Here is a 22,790-nt window from a genome sequence, read left to right as displayed (position 1 = left end):
CAATGGTAAAGTGCCACACAGCACGAGTGATACAGGGCATCCTGAAACTTCATTAAATTTTGTTCCTACTTCCAGTTTCCCCTCTTCAGGTCAGAATAACTATACTGACCCATTAAGTTTAGACAAGAATAAAGAATATGACTTAAGGTTTTCAGAATAATGGAAAGTTTCAAGTTAAGATGAAATGATCACTCTCTTCATTCAATCATAATGAGAGTTATGAAACACTTATTAGAACGAATAACCTAAGGTACTTTACACAATTCATCTATGAAACTCAATTTGTCAAGAGACAGCAAATGGTTTTTTGAAATTCAAAAGGAACCCGAATGGAGGGATTGGGATCCATGTTAAGTTGATAGTCATGTTAAGTAGCAAATTCATGTTTATGTTATGAACGTGGAGTGCAAAGAAAAGATTTTAAGAATTAGATGTCGATCAACTGGGTTTTGAGAAGAATGCTGTTCTTAAAATTGATGCAGAAGTACTTTCCAAATACAAATTCAAGTGCTTAAAAATATTATTTAAGGTATCAATAGAAAAAATTGTGTGTGTGTGTGTGTGTGTGTGTGTGTGTGTACAGGTCTATATGCATATATTCTTTCCTGTTCTTTAAAATCAGAGATATGAGACAGAGCTTCTATCATCAATTATTCTTGGAATTTAGTGAAAAAAGAAAAGAATTTGGAACCAGGCACCGGGTTCCCTCTGCCTTCCCCCACTTGGGTGGTGTTTCCTTCTCCGGCAAAGTAGTGCTAAGGACCCGGTGTGCTGTGTGGGGAGGACAGGTACAGTTGCTGCCGTAGTGATAACCTGAGTGGCTGTGCACCCCGCAGTGCACTTGAAACGCCGCCCCCCAAGCTGTTCTGAGGTGAAAGACACCTTGGTGAGGAGAGAGGCAATTCTCTGCCCCAAGTCTATTTTAGTTTTTATACCATTTCAAATATGGGGGAGAGGGAAGAGGGTCGGGGGGATTTAAGGAAGTTGGATGTCAGGGCGCCTCGCTGGCTCTCAGTAGAGCCCGCAACGTTTGATCCCTGGGTGGTGAGTTCGAGCCCCACAGCGGGCGTAGGAAAGACCCTTTAATAGAAAATAAAGAAAAGAAAAAAAGAAAGGAAAGGAAAGGAAGAAAAGAAAAAAGAAAGAAAAGGAAAGAAAAGACGAAAGGAAAGGAAAGGAAAGAAAAAAGAAAAAAAGAAAAAAGAAAAGAAGGAAAGGAAAAAGGAAAGGAAAAAGGAAAGGAAAGGAAAGGAAAGGAAAAAAAGGAAAGGAAAAAGGAAAGGAAAAAAGGGAAAGGAAAAAGAAAGGAAAAAGGAAAGGAAAAAGGAAATGAAAGTAAAGGAAAGGAAAGGAAAGGAAAGGAAAGGAAAGGAAAGGAAAAAGAAAGGAAAAAGGAAGGAAAGAGAAAAAACAGGAACGAACCCGGACCGGAAATGAAAGGAAAAGGAAAGGAAAGGATTCCCTGCAAACTTCCGGAACCGTCCCGTCCCTTCCAGGCAGGAAAGCCCCCTTCCCCCCCGTGTCCGCGACCCCGTGCCCGCTCCCCTCCCCGCCCGCCCCGGGTGGTCCAGGGGCGAGGACCGAGGCAGCGGTGTCGGGAGGGCCTCGCCGAGCACCCAGCGGCGGGTCCCGGGGGCGCGACCCGAGCCCCGCACGGCCGCCGCCGCCAGCCCTGCCCCCGCCCCGGGCGGCCCCGAGTTCGGCCGCGTCCCCGTGGCAACCAGGGCGGCTCTGCGGGCGGGCGGCTCCGGGACCCGGAGGCCCTAACGGCCGGGGCGGGCGGGCGGGCGCTGGCGGCGGGAGCGCGGGGGGGGCCCTGGGCGCGGCGGCGGGGGGGGGCGGCTCGGGCCTCCCGGGGAGCGCGGCGCGGCGCAGGTGAGCCCCCGGCCTGGGCACGGGCTCGGCGCGGCCCGCGGGGGCGGGGGCGGGGGCGGGGGCGGGGGCGACCCGGGGCCGGGCGGGGACCTCGCTTCCCGGTGCCTCGTTGCGCTGGCGCCCAAGTGAGCGGTGGGGAACCGGCGCAGTGAGATTAGCCTCGGTGCGTCCGTCCGGCCGGGCTGTGGTTCCGACGCCGCGGTCCTCGCCTCGCTGCTCCCCGAGCCTCTGGTCCTCGGTCTGGGAGGGCCGGAGCCCGCAGTCTCCCTCCTCCTCCTCCCTCTCGGAGGCTGTTTCGTTGACTTTGATGTAGTGACTCGGGAGTTGAAGTTCTCTTCGATCCTTCCATGTCATTTTTTAATTAACACTTTGTGGCTGGGATAAACGTGTTCCTCCTTCCTCTTTCTTGAAGGCAGGTACCAACATCCAGGTAAGCAGGTGCCCACAGAGCCATCGCAGAATTGTAAGATTTATATTTTTATAAACACTCTTAGCCTGTCTGTCCTAAATCTCATAGTATATTCGTTCTAACAAAACCCGGGAAGGGCCAAAGAAGGAGTTGACTCAAATACAAGGCAAACTTTTAGCAGACAAGAAAGTTTGAGAACATTTAGCTGTAACTCCCCTACCATAGGAATTCGGTTTTACTTATCTCGTGTGATGAGCACTTTGCAAAGTACCTGGCACCAGGGTGTTGTTCAGGAAATAGTGAATGACTGCTCATTTCAGCCAATACCATGGATTTCGACTCATAGCTAAACCAGTGTCCTAAATGCGTGGGGGAATTTTTTTAAAAGGCCCTAATTTTCTACATTTTGTAGCACCAAAAGCTGCTACACTTGGAGAAGCTCACACTACATGGTTTGCTGAGAGCAGAATTTTCTTGTTTTATAGGTTAATAAGTGTAAGTGTTTTAATGATCTAGATCATTTTTCCCCTAATAGATTAAAAATCAAGAAACAAACCAGATACAGCAATTTCTTGACATGGAGAACCAAGCCCATAATACAATGGGGTAAGTGCTGATTGAAAATTTTCTGTTTATTAAGTGGGCCCTTAACTATCCCCAAAACTCCCAGATGATACACAAATTTTGAAATTGAGCATTAATATGAAGGATGTATTAATTACTTTTGGTGAGGAAGATGGGGGGAGATTCAAGTGATTCTAATTAAGAACCTATGATATGAATCTTTCCAATTTTGACTATGGGTCAGTACCCAAAAATCATTATTTTCCAACTTTTAGGGAGTTTTTTTTTTTTTGGTGTTTTAGGATGGTGGGTGCCCATACAGGCCTCCTGTGCTCTTGAGAGGAGCTCCCCTCAGTTTGCTCCTTTCTTGCTACATTGAGCGTTCCAGTCATGCCTCTTACATTTGCCCTTAAGGCTGAATTCAACACTTAAACACAGCCTCAGAACAGATTTGGCTCCCACAGAATCTTAACTACAGAGAACAAATGGACGGTCACCAGGGGACGAGTGAGTGATGGAATGGGTGAAATGCGTGATGGAGATTAACGAGTACACTTATCATGATGAGCACTGGGAGATGTATAGAATTGTTGAATCACTATATTGTACACCTGAAACTAATATAACACTGTATGTTAACTCTACTGGAATTCAAATTTAATAACTTAATAAAGTTAAAAGAAAAAGATTTGGCTCCTCAAACAACAATAAGAACTGGATATGTTACCAAAGTCTTCACCATTTGTAAAAAAATTAAACTCCCTTTTACAAATATCTGTCCCTACCCCAACTGGGGTTAGGGGGCAGGTGAGGGGCAAGGGGTAGTGAGTAGGGACAGTGGGTAGGAGTGGTGCTGTAGTGCCTAATCTTGACTATGACTGATTTGCACTCATCAAACCACTCCAAGTGTCTCCCTTTCAGTTATTCTGCTCAGACCATGACTTTGACATCAGGCTAAAGGAAAGCATCATAAATTTGGGTAAGAATAAGGTTGGTTTTGTAAATCTTGCTGCATACTCCTCCTTACAATATCTCAGCTAGGTATTGTTCTCTGTACAACCAAGAAAATCGAGTGTATTATAGTCTAAGGTCTTGTGACAAAGAGACCCCCAAATGATGACCCCAGTGGTTTAAATAAGAGTGAAGTTTATTTCTGTTTCATGAACAAGTTTTAGGATAAGCAGACCAGGACTGGGAGGGCAGCTCCGCTGCCTCTACATGATTTTTGTGTCTGGATCCAAAGTGAAGGCTTCAGCTTTTACCACCGTGCTCCTGCCAGAGGGAAGGGGGAAGGGCAAGAGGAGAGAGAATTTGGTTCTTTTTTGGAGAATGTGCCCTAGAAATAGCAGGACTCACTTCTAGTCATTTCCTACCGGCCAAGAAAGAAGGTTTGGGACCTGTGCTCTCTAACTGAGCAGCTCTGTGGCCAGCTAAAGCCTAGGCAATAAAAGAAAGAAGAATGGATATTGGCAGACAGGTAGCAGCCTCTGCCATGTTTCTGAGCTCAGAAAGATAGAAAGAAAGAGAAATAAAGTGGCAGCTTGCCCCAGAATATACAGCTGGTTAGTGGAAAGGTAGGATTTGAATTCAGATACGTGTAACTCTAATCCCTGAAGCTTTGCTCCACTGGAAATGAGTGGTAGTGAGATGTGGGTGCAGAATCAGGTTGGGATCCAGGATTGAGCAGGTGTTAGGTCCCTAATATGATGGTAGCAGTAGGGTCTGAGATGCAGATTGAAGGTCTTGGCCTTAAGGTTTGGTACCAGGAACCCCTTCACTCCTGCGAATCTGAGGCTGCGGAGACTGCTGTTTGTCTTCATTCATTCTTTTGGGGGAAAAGTGTAGACTATTGAATGCATGACAAGCACAACACTAAGTCTCTTGGTTTATACAAAGATCATTAAGAAACAGATCTTAAAGAACTTAGAATTTAGTAGGGAGCCATAGAGCTTGTCTGGGTACAATGTAACTACAAACCAGAAGTGAATGAGAATCACTAGAGATTTCCATGAGGAACCACCCTCCTCATCCCAGCAGACATGGGACCAGACATTGTCTACCATGGTCTACAAAGCGTGGAGAGCCACTTTGACTTTGCTTCTGTCCTGCATCCTTTTGAGATATGTGTAAAAATCTAGATCATAAAGACAGTAAAACTTCATTGGGGGTGTGTTACAGAGCCTATCTAACCATGTCACCTACATACACAGTAGTATTTTGTGGCACATCTTCATCTAACAGATATTTATCTAGAGTCTACCATATGCTGTTAATGGTCTAAGCACCTGGAAGAGAGCAGTGTTCAAAACAGGCCACTCCTCCAGGGGTTGGTGGGAAATACTAACATGTTTCGTATGGTCATATGAAGGAAAACAAAGCAGGCTAAGGATGGGAGGATGAATGGGGTGATCAAACATGGGTTCCTGGTAAGATGGCGTTTGAGCAGGGATTATTTTGGGCAAAGAGAATCCCAGATAGTAGGAACAGAAAGTGCAAGGGTGTAAGGAGGGAGCTTTTAGACAGAATGTTCATTGGGTCAATCATTATTCTCTGGCACGTGGTTTACCATAGGGTTTGCTTTTAATTTTAAATCCATGATTTCCCGCAATTATAGGTGTTTGTATCTGTGCCATTAATCAACCTAAACTCCTTCTAATCAAAACAGCTGTATTTGAGTTTGTCCTTTTCATTTGTTTTTAGAGTGTGTGCCCAGAACATAAATAATAACAGAATGAACAAATGGTCTATTTGTCCTGGCCTAGTTAAGAGAACAGTGTCTAGATTTTGCTTTGTTTGTTTCCTTCTTGATTTCTACTCTTACTAGTATGGCCTCTTAGGATTTATTTTACTTATCTTGTTCTACTGAGTTTTGAATTGAAAAATCTGGTTTAGTTGTTTTTATGATTTCTGTATTTTATGATTTCTTCAAGCATTTAAAGCTTAAGTTTCTCCTGAGCACAGCTCTGCTGTGGGCCACAGTATTAGAGATTTCACACATATAGGTTAATGTGTTTTGTTGTTGCTGAAATTCTCCTTTGCCTGATAGTCATTCATATTGCCATTTCTGCTGTCTTTTTAGCTTACTATAGTCTGTATTGTCCTTTTCATCCCCTTTGTAATGGAAGAAACTCAGTCTTTTCTTTTCTGTGTAGGGAGAAACCCAGTTCTTCTCTCTATGCCTTTCTTCCCTGTGTGCCTTTATCTTCACAGAGAATACTTCATTTCTGATGCTTTGGTCATCAAATATGTGGCATTTTTTCCCCACCAAGCAATTGTCTGTAACACCAGCTGGGTATCCTACAATTTAACACAATTTTGACACCGTCTACCTGGAGATTGCACAAGATCACACAGGTAAAGGGCTCAGGCTGCTTCTTCTACCACTTCAGATGCCAGTAGCAAGCCCGAGTTGCCACCTGTGCTTCTGACCCACCAGATCCCCACCTTGGGTTCAATTAATTTGCTAGAGCAGCTCACAGAACTGAGGGAAACACATTTACCAGGATAAAGGCTACAGATGAACAACCAGTTGGAAGAGAGGCATAGGTCAAGGTGTGTGGGAGGGGGTCTTTGGTCTTTGGCTTCCATACCCTTGCCAGGTGTGCCACCCTCCCAGCACTTCTTGTATTACCAACCCAGAAGCTCTCTGAACTGAGTATTTTGGGATTTTTATGGCAGCTTCATGATATAGGCATAAGGGATCATTACCTCCATTGGGAGCCCTTCTGCCTTCTCAAGAGAAGAGAAGGTAGGGCTGAAAATTCCAAGCTTCCAATCATGGCTGGTCTTTGCAGTGACCAGCCTTTATCTAGGAGCCCACCCAGGAATTGCCTCATTAGAACAAAAGGCACTCCTATTGCCTGGGAAATTATAAAGGTTTCAGGAGCCCTGTGCCAGGAATCAGGCTCAAAGACCAAATGTTAGAGCGGAAGATGCTCCTGGTGCTTTTATCATTTAGGAAATGGCAAGGGTTTTAGGAGCTCTGTGCCAGGAATTAGGGGCAGAGACCAATATATATATTTTCTAGTATCTCACACTCTTGTTTTGAAAATTTTTATATCATATCATGTCTCTTGTAAAGAATATATGGTTAGATTTTAAAATATACCTCAATTGGAGAGTCTTTGCCATTAAAAGGAGGATTTATGATCATTAATATACTAATGTTTGACCCATTTTGATTTCCCCAAATTTACCAGTCTGATCTAGTTTCCTTTTTCCTCATTTTCCCTTAGAAGTTTTACATACTATTTTATAAATTGTCAATGAACATTTTTTACAAACATTTTAAATCTGGACTTCTCTTTTGGCATCTTGAATTTTAACTAAATCTTTGACTTCCCTCAACCTTTTCCCTCTGTTAAAACTTAACCTTTGGTAGTTCCTGTGCTTCCCCAGTCTCTTTTTCAGCTCCAAGAAATAATCTGGATTTCTAATTCCTGGTCACTCTTAATTCAGAGTATTAATTATTACATATGGGATACAGTTAATTATTATTGCATTCTTCTATTATTTTAGAATCCTTTTTTAACAGCTATAAGTTTGCATTATTACTATAGTTATATGCAAAATCTACCCTGTTCTTAATTTAAGAAACTTTTGAATTCATTTAATTTGACTAAAGTACTTCCTTAGATCTTTCCATACAAATGAACATGGGTGAAGGGTGCCTGGGGGGCTCAATTGGTTAAGTGTCTGACTCTTGATTTTGGTTCAGGTCCTGATCTCGGAGTTGTGGAATCAAGCCTCATGTCGGGCTCCACACTCAGCAGGGAGTCTGCTTGAGATTCTCTTTCCCTCTCCCTCTGCCCTTTCCCCTGTGCATGCAGGTATCTCTCTCTCTCTCTCTTTCTCTCCCCCCAAATCAATACATCTTTTTTTAAAGAATGAACATGAGTGATATACTTCTTAACTTGTTACATGTCCAAATGTCTTATTTATACTCTTGCACAGGAACTCTGCGACATTACTCTCATTGTCTTGAAGTGTTGAATGTTGCAGAAGGAAGGTCTAATGCCAGTGTCATTCTTTCTTGTTCAGATTTGTTCTTCCTTCCCCTTCCTTCCTTTTTCTTTCTTTTTATGTGTATGTGTCTGAAAGTTTATAGGATTTATTTTTATCCTTAGAATTTACACATTTACCAATATGACTTTCTAGTTATGGATCCTTTTGCAATAATCCTTCACAGCATTTGGTGAACACTTGTACACTGAAGATTCAAATCTCTTCAACTCAATGACGTTTTCTTATACTTCTTTGCTTAATAATTCTCCACTCTCTTGTTTCATTCCCATCTCTTAGAAGGATCATATTTTTTTCTTTTTCTCTCCTAATTTTCATTATTGTACTTTTTGCTTTATGTCCTGGAGGAATTTCTTGAGTTTTCTCACTTTTATTTCAGCACTGATTACAATTGTTTTTACTGCTTCTCCCCCAGGAGTTAGTAGTGGCAACCATGTTTTTATTTCCAAGAACGTCTTTTTCGTATGTCTATTTTGATGTTACTTTTACATAGGATAAGCTAGTTTTGTTTTATCAATGCAATTTACCCTTGGCTTTTATTAAAAATACAAATAAGAGGTGTTTGAAATGATCTCTTATATCAACTCCTTTACAATCAGTTGTTCTAGGGGCGTGTGGGTCTGGTGGTGTTCTCTACCTCCTTCAATTTGTGCCTCTCCCTGGACCCCCAACAGCTGCTTCACCACCAGTCCTTTTTCCTGGCTTCTGCTGCTCAAAACAAGAAATCAATTCGGTCTTCTGAAGAAATTTGTCCACCAGCTACAGTGCAGCTGCAGCTCCCTGTGGGCTCAGCATAGCTACCAGCCAGGAAGTTACACAGTCTAGTGTATTGAAGATTACTAAAACTTATATTTAGTAAACTTACCTCTGAAGGTCATTTCCTTCTCTTTTTTTTTGAGATTTATTTATTTATTTGAGAGAGAGCACACGCACAGGAAAGAGAGCACTTACATGCATGCACTCCTGAGCATTCACTTGGAGAGATGAAGAGGGAGGCGGGCAAGTGGACTCCCTGCTGAGCACAGAGCCCAGCAAGGGGCTCCATGCGGACTATGTGTGAGGGGCTGGATCAGAGGGTTAACTGTCAGAATAAGAATTACACAGATGCATTGAGCAATCCTGAGGTCAATGAAATACATATATAGAATCCCAAAATGTATGAATTCCAGAGTATTGCTTTTAAAAAAATGTTTTTTCCTTGTATAGGTGGATTCACCTATAATGGATTACTCTTTAAAATATTTTCTAACTAAAAAAGAACATTTTTCCAGATCTTTCTTTACTTAGTTACACATGTATGTAGTTTAAAAAGTCATTTGGTTCCTGATGGCTGCTATCAAAAAACACCAATCTCCTGTTCCCTCTCCAGTTTTCCATGCCCCAGAGACAATTCTTTTGGCTGATTCTTCTGGCATTTATCTCCATATTTCTAAATAACATGCTTATCTTGCTGCTACTTGATTTTTCCATTTTAGGCATTATCTATTGACATCCACAGTGGTTAATTTTCCTGCCTCCACCACCTCATCCCCACCATACACACAGTCTCACACATATACAGCCTCACATACACAGTCACACTCACACAGACGCACAGAGTCATACTTCCCATTCTTCCATCCTCTCGATACACCATAACTTTGACTTAATCAATGTTATGTTTACGTTGTTATGACTTTATAAATGCTTTTCACTTCTGAGTGAGTGAAAAAGACAGCATATAGTGATGACTCTTCCTCTCCTATAAATAAAACATTCTGTTTTCTCCTGTTATTAAATGTTAATAACTCTAGTATCTTAACTATATTTTTTTGAAGTTTTCTTCTTCATAATTTCCTTCAAAAAATGTCTTCCTGTTTGTTTTTTACCTAGTTGTGTGAACTGCTTTTCTCAAATGTCTGTGATCCCTAACCACTCACTCCTGTGTAAGATGGCAGAGTCAAAGCTGCCAGGAAACTCCAATGTGTTCACAGGCAGTGCCTGTTGACAGGGAGGTTCACTGCATGTCATCAGGCTAGTCTTGTCCAGTCTCTGTTGAGACAGGCTAATCAGATTCTAGAGAACACTCTTCTAAATTCTCCTGCTTAGAGGGTGTAAGTTGCCTGTCAGCATTTACCCTATACCTAGTTGGGTTGCTTCTTGGCTTTCTCTACTGCTAACCACTATTATCTTTGTCCTTGTAGGTTAAAAATATATCTTTGCTTTATTTTAATAGGATTTGGGAAGGAAAAGTGTTTATAGGATTTGGGAAGGAAAAATGTTTATGTCCATCCTTCTTCAACCAAAAGTCTCATTTTTATCTACTAAATCATTTACTGTACTTTTGATTCTGTGACTTCTATCATTGATCTTGTTCATGGAATCTTATCATATCCTTCCTAAAAATCTGCTGCATGATCTGCCAATTTTTAAAAATCTGCCATGAAAGTCAAATTTTCACAGGACCAAGACAGATGGATAATAAAGCATAACTTCTCACATCTAATTCAGAAAAATCCTTTAAAGCAGTACTATACGTGTGCATCTTTCTAAACCTAAGTGTTCCTTCCCTTTGAGATATATTAATTCATAATTACAACTTTACTTCCCAGTTTCTTAGTTTAATACAATTTTAATTATAATTTGTAAAAACATCTAATATAAGTCAATATATTGGTAATTTAATAAATTGTAGTTATATATTATTTTTTGAAGATTTTGTTTATTAATTCAAGAGAAAGAGAGAGAGCATAAGTATAAGGAGTTGTAGAGGGAGAGGGAGAAGCAGGTTCCACACTGAGCAGGGAGCCTGATGTGGGGCTCTAACCCAAGACCTTGGGATCATGACCTGAGCTGAAGGCAGACACTTAACTGACTGAGCCACCAAGACACCCCGAAATCGTAATAATCTATTGTTTTCGTACATTGACAATTCTTTTTTTTTAATTTGGTTGATTCTCTTGCCTTCTGAATGGCCCAGTCTATACCCTCATTATTCTCCCTCCACTCTTTATTCCCACCCAGGCATATTCCTTTTCAGAGTAATCAAATTTGGTAAGTTGTAGTTTCTAGTTTCCCTGAAGAAACAAAGTGAAATAGACCTGGGGTAAAATCCTGATATTTTACTTTGACAGTAGATCCTGAAATGTTAACACAACGCTTAGTGATTATAGGAATTCACTGAGTGATTTTAAAAGGAAGGGATGGGGGAGAGAAGAATGGAGGGAAGAAGGGAGGGTGTGGGGAAGGAAAGAAAGGAAGGGGAAGATTCCTTGAGAGACTAATTAAGCTGCTACCATATTTAGGCAAAGATTAAAAATGCCACCATGTAGGATACATTCATGTGTACTTTTTACAGGACAATGTTTATGAAAGATTAATTGCAGTAAAGTTACTTTAAAAAAGAAAAAGCAATGGTATGTGTAAACCCAGGCATGTACATCACGGGCTAGGCACACTGACCATGTAAAATGGGAAGTGCCTAGAGGGCTTTGAGCAATGCAGTGACATCCTTTGACTTAGTGTTTTAAAAGGCTTATTCCAGTTGCTATGTGGAGAATAGACCACAGCAAGGTGAGAGCAGGAGGGATAGACAAGCTTAGCTGTTGCAGTAATTCAGGTGGGAGATGACAGTGATTTAGATAAGCTTGGTAGAGGTAGAAATAGTGACAGAAAAGCTGACAATATTTAGAAATCGTGAGTTGGATGTGTGGTATGCAAAAAGGACATGGGCAAAGGATTATCCAAAAGCTTTTCACCCACCATTTGGAAGGATAAGTTGTTATTTATTAAAATAAGGAAGGCCAGAGAAAATGCAAGCTTGGTTTGAGAAGCCTATTTCACATCCAACTGAAGATGTCAAATAATTAGCTGTCTATACAAGTCTCCATGTATCTTTCTACTCCCCTCAGTGGGGGGCTTTTTTATTTGTGGTCACCTTATGGTTACAAGATGGCTAACCACCGCAATCATTACATCTGCTTTCCAGAATGGGAGCAGAGGAAGGGCGATGGGTAAAACCAAAAGAGCACATGCCAAAACTTTATTGTGGCTTCTTACAGAGGCCAAAGCCTTGAAACAAGGATTTGGATGCAAGTAGTTTTTTGGGAGATGAGAAAATGTGGTATATTAGTTTCCTGTTACTGCCATATAACAAGCCTGGTGGCTTAAAACAACCAAATCATAAGCACATGCACAGTTCTGGAGTCCAGAAGTCCAAAATCAGTATCACTGGGTCAAAATCAAGGTATCCAGAGGGTTACATTCTCTCCAGATACTCTGGGGAAGAATCTATTCCTTGCTTCCAGATTCTGGTGGCTGCCAGCATTCCTTGGCTTATGGCCACATCTCTCTGACATTTATTTATTTATTTATTTATTTATTTATTTATTTATTTATTTACTTGAGAGAGAGTGAATCCACATGAGCAGGGGGAAGGTCAGAGGGAGAGGGAGAAGCAGGCTCCCTGCTTAGAGAGCTCTACATGGGGCTCAATCCTAGGACCCTGAGATCATGACCTGAGCAGAAGGCAGATGCTTAACCAACTGAGCCACCCAGGTACCTCTCCTCTCTCTCTGACCTTTAAAGCCAACATCTTCATATCTGTCTCTGGTTCATCTCCATATCCCTTCTCCTGTATGTCAAATCTCCCTCTGCCTCTTTCTTAGCATGCACCCAGATAACCTAGGATAATCTCCCCATCTCAAGATCTTTAACTTATGCAAATACCTTTCTTCTAAATAAAGTAGCATTTATTTATTCCAGAGGTTCAAATGTGTACAGGGGCTGTTTTTTGGCCTACCACTTATGGGAAGAGGCAAGTAACGTAAGGAAGGGCAAGTTATGAAACCAGCTATCACTGAGGGTGACTGGAACAAAAGCCTAATGGGGAAACTCTGGAACCCAGTATAAAGCACAGCCCTCAGAGTTATCCCATCCAAGGAGCAAGTATTTACACACCAGTAACTGACAGTCACTGGTTGAAGATTGAAGATTGCTCCTGGGAGGGCTTCAATTTCCTGTTACTTCTGGCCTGTCACACAGGTAGCAAGAAATGAAAGTTCTGTCCACTAGGAATCAGGCCAAGTGCCCCCAAGTGGTAAGTGAGGGATGTATGGGATGCCAAAAGCAAGTGCTCTAGCTCCCTTTTAAATAGCTTCACGGCAACTTCTGCTTCCCTTTCACAGGCCGGATTTTGTTCCATGGCCATGCCTAGGTCCAGGAGAGACTGCCAAATGTAGTTGTGTTTTTAGCTGGACACATTTCCACTTTGAGTAATATTGGAGATCTGTTATGGAAGAAAGGAAGGGTGATGTTAGGTTGGCAGCTAGCTGCATAGGAGACAAAAATGAAATCAGACAAGTGATAAGGATGACTCAGACCAAAGTTTTATTACTGGACATGGTGAGAAATGATCAGAATTTAAGAATATATATTGGAGGCAGTGCCAATAGACCTGTTGTTCTGGTTTCTCTCTGTTGAGAGAAACACAAATCGCAGATCATGAGGGTTTTTATCATGAGCAACTGTAGCACTGGTGCCAATTAAACAGATAAAGTGGACTGGAGTGGGAGCAGGTCTGTGGTGCAGGGAGTCAAGGGCTGTGTTTTGAATATGTGAAGTTTGAGATGCCTAAAGGTGTCCTGTGGGAAAGTCGATGTTAAATGGTAGGTAGTTGGATATAGAAGACTGGAGCTCAGAACTCAGGCACTAGATATTTGGAAGTTATCAGAACAAGCTGGCAAAAGAAGGTTCATTTCCAACATTCAGGAAACAGTGTATTATCTATTTTCCTATTATTAGACAGATTTTGTCAATGTTTACCTAATTACTGCTAATTCTTTGCTGTTAGGATCCAGTGAAATAGCTGGCTCTAGTTTTAAATAGAAAAAGGGTAAAATGGCTATTCTCATTTGTACTAACACTGCAGTCTTTCATGTAATAGACCTTTTAGCAAGAGGGAATTTTAATTGTCCTCTTAGAGATTGCCTTATAGGACCCAACCCAAAGCATATGTAGTATATTACTAATTATCCCATGGTTCTCTATTAATATGAAGTTTAGAGATATATGTTTATGAGTGTAGTGAATTACTTATATTTCTAGATAACAATAAAAATCACCCTGAAGAAAGGGTTGGTGCCTGCTAATATTTCACTGTCTTCTTACATCATTCAGTCTGTGAACCAAGATGTTACTCAGAAGAGGAATGGTCATTATAGAAAAGTTTTGAGAAAAAGTTTATCTGTAATATAGATATTTAAAAGATCTTCCATTCTTTTTAGAACATAAAAATGTGAGATTTTAAACTTGTATGTACCTAGAATTCTAATAAAAATATTGATATAGGAACTTGGAAGCTATCACATTGCGTTTTATTTCTATAAATGTCTTTCTTTTATAATTATGATGAAGGCTCTAGAATAAGGCTTGGATAATTTCATGTAAGCATCTTTTTGGGAATGGTGGGATTTATACCTCCTCCACATCCCAACATTAAGATTATTACAGATGAGGGAGCAGAATGGACTGAGTATGAGCCACCATCTCAAATATGCAGTAAAAATAGGCATTATAATGCTGCTAAGTCAGCAAACACTAATGATGACAGTAAATAGCATTTTTTTGGGCAACAAGAAAAGTGCTTAAGAAAAGTTATTTTTAGTTATAATTTGGTAACTAATTTTGAATGAGGGCAACCATGAAATTACGACTGAGGCATCATAAAGTATTAAGCCTTTCACTTTACTGTCTTAGAGGGAACAGTCAACTATAGAGCAGGCCAACATCACAGACATGTCTATGAAAGTGGGTTCTGGGACTTCTGGGGTCTCTCCCATTGGATCTATTTAGGTTTCTGGTGTGGTGCAGTATTTGATATACAGAATAGGGTCTATGAGCCTCTACTGAAAAGTTAAATTCTATTGGTTTAGCTAAATATGTGGTAATGTAACTAAGACAAATAATATGTTGCTACATTTTAGAATGGGTTTCATTAAAATATTTTGGAAAGTTAAGACCTAATATGATGGCTCATGTTGCCCATCACGTTTTGGAACACATTTTCTTAGACTATTCCATGTTGCATGATATAGCCTCCTCTTTCTCTTCTGCCTATGATGACTTTCTCTATGATAACTTCCATATTTGTTTTTCAAACGCCCTCTTCTTTCTGTCAAGCTCAAGATCCATTTCTATTTGATATCTTATGTCCCAAAATGAACTCACCTTGGTTTTATTTTTTTTTAACAGACCTTTTTATCCATTTCTATTTTCCAGATTGATGATGGGTAGACTGCCCCTACATCCCACTTGGCCCAGAACAATCACTGGTTTCATCTTTGCCCTGGCAAAGATTACGTTAATAAATGTAACATTATAAATTATATTAGAAATTAATATATTGATATACGTAAGTTAATATAAATTATCATTAGTGCCCCTTTCGCTTTCAAAATTGTCCTGGTTTGGATAATTGATCATATAGTTGCCATAGCCATCTGTCTGATGAAGGTCTGCCCTTCTAAGAATCAGCATGCAATCCCATATATGAAAGAACTTTGGATATGTGTGTTACTCCAGCCTTTTTTCACTCTGAATGAGTCACCACATTCCATGTCCCTGTCCTCCTCCACACATTGGCACTACTACCTCCATTTATATCATCAGCTTTTTTTTTTTTTTGCTCTCTTCATCTTTAAGTTTTATATCCTTATATTTTGACTCTAGGCTCCTCAGATCAATATATCACCTGAAAGTCTCAGTGAGCCCCTTCCTTTTGGTTTAAGATCTCTGTCCTCGCCCCACAATCCTTCTCTTGTGAATTGGCTCCCGATAATAAACCCAGCAATCAGGGCCAGGGCTTGTATGTCTTAAGGAGTGTATCAGATACAATCCACCCTGTCCCTAAAGTTGGAAGACTTAGAGGATTTTTTCTTTTTTAGTGCCTTAACGTTTCTAAAATTGGAGTAATAAGACCTATTTTACAGGATGTTGTAAGGATCCATGAGAGGAAGAACAGGAATGTAATTAGCATAGTGGCAGCCTGGCATTTAACTAAAAGAAGAAATGAAAATATAAATAACGTTAGTGCCCAGCTTTGTAAGAAAGCTAAACTAGCCTTTTGTATTTCATTTTAAGGTTCATTAGCTTGAGGAGCATATACTGATGCTGTGGAGACCAACTGCTCTTAATTATCTTGGAAAAACTGAAGGAGGGAAAATATACCAGATTAGATCATTGAATTTCAAAAAGGAATATTAAATTTGGCAGAAAGCTGAGTTTGATGTAAACCTGAGTTTGGCTAAGTCTTTGGGAAGACTCTGGAAGGGATTATGGGTGGGTTTGTGAGCATCCGGGGAGGAAGCAGTGGCCCTGGACTCAGCACAGACGTGCCTCCATGGCTGTGCACTAGATCAGCCTTGGCTCACAGGGCTGATATGCAGGTGCATCAGGAAGTGTATAGATAGGATCTTCTTTGGGCTTTGCCATAATATTTTACAGGGCTTTTCATGACATTTTTTTAAATTTTTTTTATTTATTTATGATAGTCACAGAGAGAGAGAGAGAGAGAGGCAGAGACACAGGCAGAGGGAGAAGCAGGCTCCACGCACTGGGAGCCCGACGTGGGATTCGATCCCGGGTCTCCAGGATCGCGCCCTGGGCCAAAGGCAGGCGCCAAACCGCTGCGCCACCCAGGGATCCCCTTTTCATGACATTTTTATGGCGGGGCCGGGGGACAGGGACGGTGGAGAGGAAAGATCGTAAGTTTAATTAAGTGGATTAGAAACTGATTATAAGAAAAGGGATCCCTGGGTGGCGCAGCGGTTTGGCGCCTGCCTTTGGCCTAGGGCGCGATCCTGGAGACCCGGGATGGAATCCCACGTCGGGCTCCCTGCATGGAGCCTGCCTCTCCCTCTGCCTGTGTCTCTGCCTCTCTCTCTCTCTCACTGCGTGCCTATCATAAATAAATTTTTTAAAAAAATTTTTTTTAAATAAAAAAAAAAAAAAGAAACTGATTATAAGAAAAGAAGCAACCACCAGATCCCTGTCACCCTTGGGCTTGGTAGTGGAATGCCACAGAGCTCTGTCCTCCATCCTGTCTTGCATGATATTTTACGGTCACTTGGGGTAAAAAAACATATTTATCTGTGAAACAAGTAATGCTTATCAGATCTGCAGCTGACAGAAAACTGAGAGGTATGGCAGGATCCCAAAACAAAAGCTCCTTGAGGAAGGCTTCTGTGGTAACCCACCCTGTCCAAGTTTGTATTCCTTACCCCTCCCTTCCTCGAAAAGCTGCCTGGGTTCATCAGCCTCGTATTATACCTGCCTTGCAAGTGTGTCTGCGTACAGGTCTCTGTCTGTTTTCCTAGCTCTACAAAAGGGGAACAGCCAGTGAATGACTGCTTCATGCTGAGAGGCTGCAATGATCACACTGAAATTTAATAAGGATAAATATAGGGCACCTGGGTGTCTCAGTGGTTGAGTGTCTGCCTTTGGCTCAGGTTGTGATGCCAGGGTCGTGGGATCGAGTCTGCATCAGGCTCCCCGCAGAGAGCCTGCTTCTCCCTCTCCCTCTGCCTGTGCCTCTGCCTCTCTCTGTATCTCTCATGAATAAAATAAATCACATCTTTTAAAAAAAATAAGGATAAATATATTTATTGGAGCAGTCCCCCTACCCCCAGTGAAATAAGCGCAAGACATTGGCTTTGTAGCATGCATGGAATAGGTTCTTAGACAAGAATAAACTCACCTTGAAATGCTATTGTATCACTGCTTTGCCTTCCCCTTCCCAAATTCAAAGCTAAGGTGATCTTCATCTGCTCGAATAAAAATATCTAAAACAAAGGATGTGAGAGTCCCTGTCGAAACTGATTAGACTGTACCTGGGGTAATATGTTCCAGTTCTGAATGGTACATTTCAAGGAGGAAATCAAACAGGAACTTGTTCAATGGAGAGCCACCAGGATTCTGAAGGGTCTGAAAGTCTTTCCATAGTCATTCACTTTTTCATTAATTCAATAAATGGTAAGTTAAGTATCTAGTATTTTCCAGGCAGTATACTCAGCAGTGAGTGGTAGAGAAAAAAGAAATCTCTACAGGCAATTGAAGAAAATAAACAAAGACCACCCAAATGAGAACAAATGAAGCCTATTTATTCAAAGCTTGCTATATAGTAAAGGAGTTGCAACCATCATCCGTACTTGGATGGGAAAGGCTTACAGTGAACAAAAGAGAAGGTTTCAGATCTGTTTTCATCGGATGGAGGCTGTTACGGGGATCCTATGTGATTAGTTTGGGGAGTGTATTTTGGCTTTTTCTGAGTTGCAAGTGGAGGCAAAAATTAAGGAAGTTGTCAGTCACTGATTGATCCTGACCATTCTAGGACTATTGCTATAGAGGTTGTGGGTAAGGGTCTGTTATCATATGTTCTGGCCATTGTCTGCTTGAATGTTCATTATCTACTATTGAACAATGAGAAAACTTGGAAGAATCTGAAAGTACTGGTAACTACATTTGACATGTCAATAACTATATGCAAGTACTTCAAGGTGTACTCTGTTGAAAAGGCATTTGTTCTGCATGGTCCCAGTGGATCAAACTAGAGCCAGTGGATGAAAAGACTCTTCAAAGTAAAAGAACTTTTAAAAAACTCATTGCTTTCTAGATACAATCTCAGACAGTGGTTGCCTGGGAAAAAGAGAAATTCATACCTCGGCTGGGTGACCTCCTGGTACTGATATTGCAAAACAGATCACAAGCCTTAGCATGCACCAGAATCACTTGCCATCTTTGTTAGCGATGCAGAATCTTGGGCTCCGTTCTAGACCTGCTGAATCTGATCAGTGGGGCATCATAGAGGATTCTCTTATGAAACATTTGTGAGAGATATGCAAACACTGGATGGGTAATTGGACAAGATGACTTGTAAAAGCCCTTCCACCCTGAGTCTAAATACCCTAATTTTTGCATGGCATAGTCATAATCAGAAAAGAAACCATTCACTCATTTATTTAACAATATTGATTGAGTAGCTTCCATTATGTCACACTCTACTTTCAGCCTATATTTTAATTCCATTATAGTATGGTGCATTCCTACATGCCAAAGAGATAGTGATGAAAAGATCTCATTTGTTCATTTTTCAGAAATTTATTGAGCATCTGCTATGTGCTGGAGCACTGTGCTGAGCTCCAGTGAGATGGTGATGAAAAAGACCAACATAGTCCATTTTCTTTCACAGCTTACAATAGCAGGAAAGAACAGAATGTTTTTATAGTAAAGGTGATACATGTTGTTATGAAAAAGAAAATGATGTGAAAACAATTCTTTTTGTTCTGCTGTTTTTCTCCACATCGTAACTCCAATTAAAATTTGATCAATTTATTTATAGAGGAATTAGTACTTCCTTTCCTCAGGTTTGTTTTGGGTTTTAAGTAAAAATGGAGAGCCTTTGTGCCTTAGTCCAGAAATGCTAGAAGTCATTAGAATGGCACTTTGTATTTAAAAGCTTTCTGATGTCAAAACTGGTGAGGTCACTGTTGAATAAACCGATCAAAGCGACATTCTTCATTCAGGTTGACTGGGCATTTTAGAAAGCCCTGGAAACTCCGAGTTCTTTGGGTTCTAATACCTGTTTCTAATTCTATTTCAATGGAGCTAATTTATATTTATATTTTTCTTTTTTTTAAGATTTATTTATTTATTTATTTATTTATTCATGATAGACACAGAGATTGAGAGAGAGGCAGAGACACGGGAGCCCGACGTGGGACTCGATCCCGGGACTCCAGGATCACGCCCTGGGCCAAAGGCAGGCGCCAAACCCCTGAGCCACCCAGGGATCCCCTAATTTATATTTTTCAAGCAAGTCCTTACTTAAACATCATGTCTTTTGCTGTGTAATACACAGCAAGGAGCTGAAGATGGGAAGCAGCTGCCTAGGATCTTGATCTAGCTCTTTCAACTGATTACTGTGTGACCTTGACCCCTCTGGGCCATAGGTTTTTCAGAACGCTAAATGATCCTTAATTACCTCTAAAATTCTGATTTGGTGAAACTAAATGGAGAACATATGTCTTACCTGCTTTTCCCTCCCCATGTTCCTCCCACCTACACAAATATATTAGAAGCCCCATCACCACCATTGAATGGATACTGAAATAACTTGCCTTCTAATCTGGACATGTGTGTGTTCTTTAGGCTGAAATCTGAGGCATCAAATCTGCCTGTGTATCCATTCTGAATAACTGGATTTATGCCAGTTCCCTGTGGAATGTATCAGCTTCCTTGAAGGAGAACCCTGCCCTAGAAGCACCCAGCTCTCTATCATCTCACAACTAGCACCTCAGAAAATCTAGCTTTTACCAAGGGCTTTGTTTCAAATATAAATAGACTCTCTGAGATCCAAGATATTACCCCTTATCTGACTGAGTATCCCCATTATCTAAAGAGTTACATTACTCTGCCCCCACTTGCCTGATCAGATTCTTTCCAAGGGGACACCAGCCAGATCACACCAAGTTCCCCTCCTGGAGGAGTAGCACTGTAGCCCAGTGAGTACCCTTGACTCTGGTCTTACCTAGCCTGGGGTTGCTCTTCTATCCCTGATAGGCATGACTGAAGTCCCAGTTTATGTGCCATCAAACTTACTCAAGTTATGATAGACATAGGTACATGTATATTTACATGGAAGAGCATTGAATCATCTTTCATAATTTGAATTTTCCATAGAATCAGCCCACTTGAACAATGTTAATTAATTTTTTTTTTTTTTTTTTTTTTTTTTTTTTTTTTTTTTTTTTTTTTTTAGCTAGCTAGCTTTATTGTGACCTTGTTTCTCACATAACCCCCATGTGTGTTTTCATTTTAGGACTTCCTTGTCTATTGTTCCAAAGTTTATACTTTGAAATAATTTATCAGATATTTATTAAATGTTGTCAAGGCTTATAAAATATTGGGATGCCTGGCCCAGTTGGAACAGCATGGGACTCTTGCCTGCCCCAGTTAGAACAGCATGGGACTCTTGATCTCGGGGTTATAAATTCAAGCCCTACGTTGGGTGTAGAGATTATTTAAATAAATATTTTTTTAAGAAAGTTTAAAAATAAAAAGGACTTTCTAAGTCAAAACCTTTGCCTCTGGAAGACCCGTGTGCTACCACATACACTAAGAAGAGAATAGAAGTGGTGTAACCAGTGTATTGCATTATATTATGACAGCAGCTATGCTTTAGGAAATGTCATTTAAAAATTTTTAATGTATATTCACTGTTTACTCTGAAATTAGCTTTTGGTTTTAGTTTAAATTTTAACCTCTAACTTTTTTCCTCTTTAAACAATTGAACAATTTGAGGAAATAATGATCAAGGTATTCAGAGCAATGGAATCATCTTTCTTGTCCTTACATTTTACTCCTTTAAAATGTGTTTTACTTTTCAAACATTGCCAGAGCTTCTCCTTGTGAGGCCGAACTTCAGGAATTAATGGAACAAATTGACATCATGGTAAGCAACAAAAAATTGGATTGGGAAAGGAAAATGCGGGCTTTGGAGACACGATTAGATCTTCGGGATCAAGAGTTGGCAAATGCACAGACTTGTTTGGATCAGAAAGGTCAAGAGGTACTGAATATACATGTTAATTCAGACAGAAACCATATTTATTCTGTTGGAATATGTTTTTCATTACGTATGCTTTTTGTCAGGCATCAGCAGTAGCATTTATTGCTTGGAATTCTGTCATAGTGTGTTAAACATGTTCTATCAAATAAATGAGGATCAGAGCCTAAACCCATAAAAATTTGCTGATGCAAACACAACATGTCAGTGCCATCTAGAAAAGTAAGCATTCAGTATGTATGTGAAACGAATATTGTTTGCAAGCAAAGATGTCAGTGGTTTTGTAGCCGTAGAAACAAAGTAGTTGTCCAAACTGTGTCTTTGGAAATGGCCAAGTTCAAGAGCCTCTTTTAATCCCCTAGAAGAATATTTCCTGAAAGAAGTGAAATGTCAAGACATGATTTCAGGACAAGGGAGAAAAGAGTTTGGTGAAGGGGGTGTATGTATATATCTGGGCACCTTCTTAAGAGAAGTGTCCTCAGCCCCTAAAAAGTTTGCTTACAACCATGGTGGTGATTGTAGAATGTATAAGTGCTCTCAGGCTTCCAGAGGAGTTCAGGAAAACCATATCTTTACCTAATCACAGACTTCTGTGTCTGTGAATTTTTCTTCAGGGCAAGGTCTAAGAGAAGTGTTTACATTAATCATATATTAAAACGTCATCAGTCAGCCTGTTCATCAGCCATTCCTTTACCTTTATTGGCCTCTCAATAGAACTTAGTTTTTGACATAGTTAATGGAGTTATTGTTTGGCATAGTTGACTTAGTTATTGGCATCTTGCTTCCTTCCATAGGAGAGGTGGGCTAATCAGACTTGGAATATGCCAGGGACTATTTTCTGACTTCCATATTTGTGACAACACAGATGTGTACACAGGTGCTTTACCTGCTTTTTTAAGCAAATTCTGTAAGCCAAACCCCTAAGAACTCCTCTGAGACATTATTCTTTTCTTTTTAAAATGTTCTTCTAAAAAGGTAGCAGTTATTCCATAGTGCCACCAAAGCAGAGCTCCCATTGAAGGCAGTGGCATCAAAAATAAAAGCCGAAGTGTATCTGTAGAGGCTGTGCCTGAATAATGATGACATAGCCCCCTGAAAAGATAATGCAAAGTAAATTCTAGACTTTAGTTTAGAATGTGATGGTGATATGGATCTTTCGTCAAACATCCATACCATACTGTCCTAATGTGTACCCAGTGGAATAATGCTAGCAATGTGTGCCTTGTGACTTTAATTATTAATAGCTATTTTAAGAACTGCAGTACAAATATTTATTCTTGTTTTGGTACAGCAGTTTTATTTCAATTGTGCTCTTCCTTT

The 22,790-nt window shown here is 40.5% G+C and overlaps 1 protein-coding gene across 5 annotated transcripts in view; it reads left to right on the top strand.

Moving 5' to 3' along the window:
• The first annotated feature begins 2,058 nt into the window (after positions 1–2,058).
• The window catches only part of DEUP1 (deuterosome assembly protein 1), an 83,002-nt gene continuing 62,270 nt past the window's right edge, over positions 2,059–22,790 (top strand). For 2 of the 5 annotated variants that reach the window (XM_035704187.2, XM_025419318.3), the window contains exons 1-3: positions 2,059–2,305; positions 2,820–2,890; positions 21,302–21,473. In XM_035704187.2, coding sequence (XP_035560080.1) covers positions 2,862–2,890; positions 21,302–21,473 — 201 coding nt within the window. In that variant the 5' untranslated portion in view covers positions 2,059–2,305; positions 2,820–2,861. The remainder of the gene's footprint in view (positions 2,306–2,819; positions 2,891–21,301; positions 21,474–22,790) is intronic. The other 3 variants (XM_035704188.2, XM_025419322.3, XM_025419316.3) reach the window with 2 other exon arrangements.

This window comes from Canis lupus, chromosome 21 (genome assembly GCF_003254725.2).
Source record: "Canis lupus dingo isolate Sandy chromosome 21, ASM325472v2, whole genome shotgun sequence".
Lineage (NCBI taxonomy): Eukaryota > Metazoa > Chordata > Mammalia > Carnivora > Canidae > Canis > Canis lupus.
The sequence above is the reverse complement of the archived record's forward strand: the minus strand, read 5'-3'. Positions and strand labels throughout refer to the sequence as shown.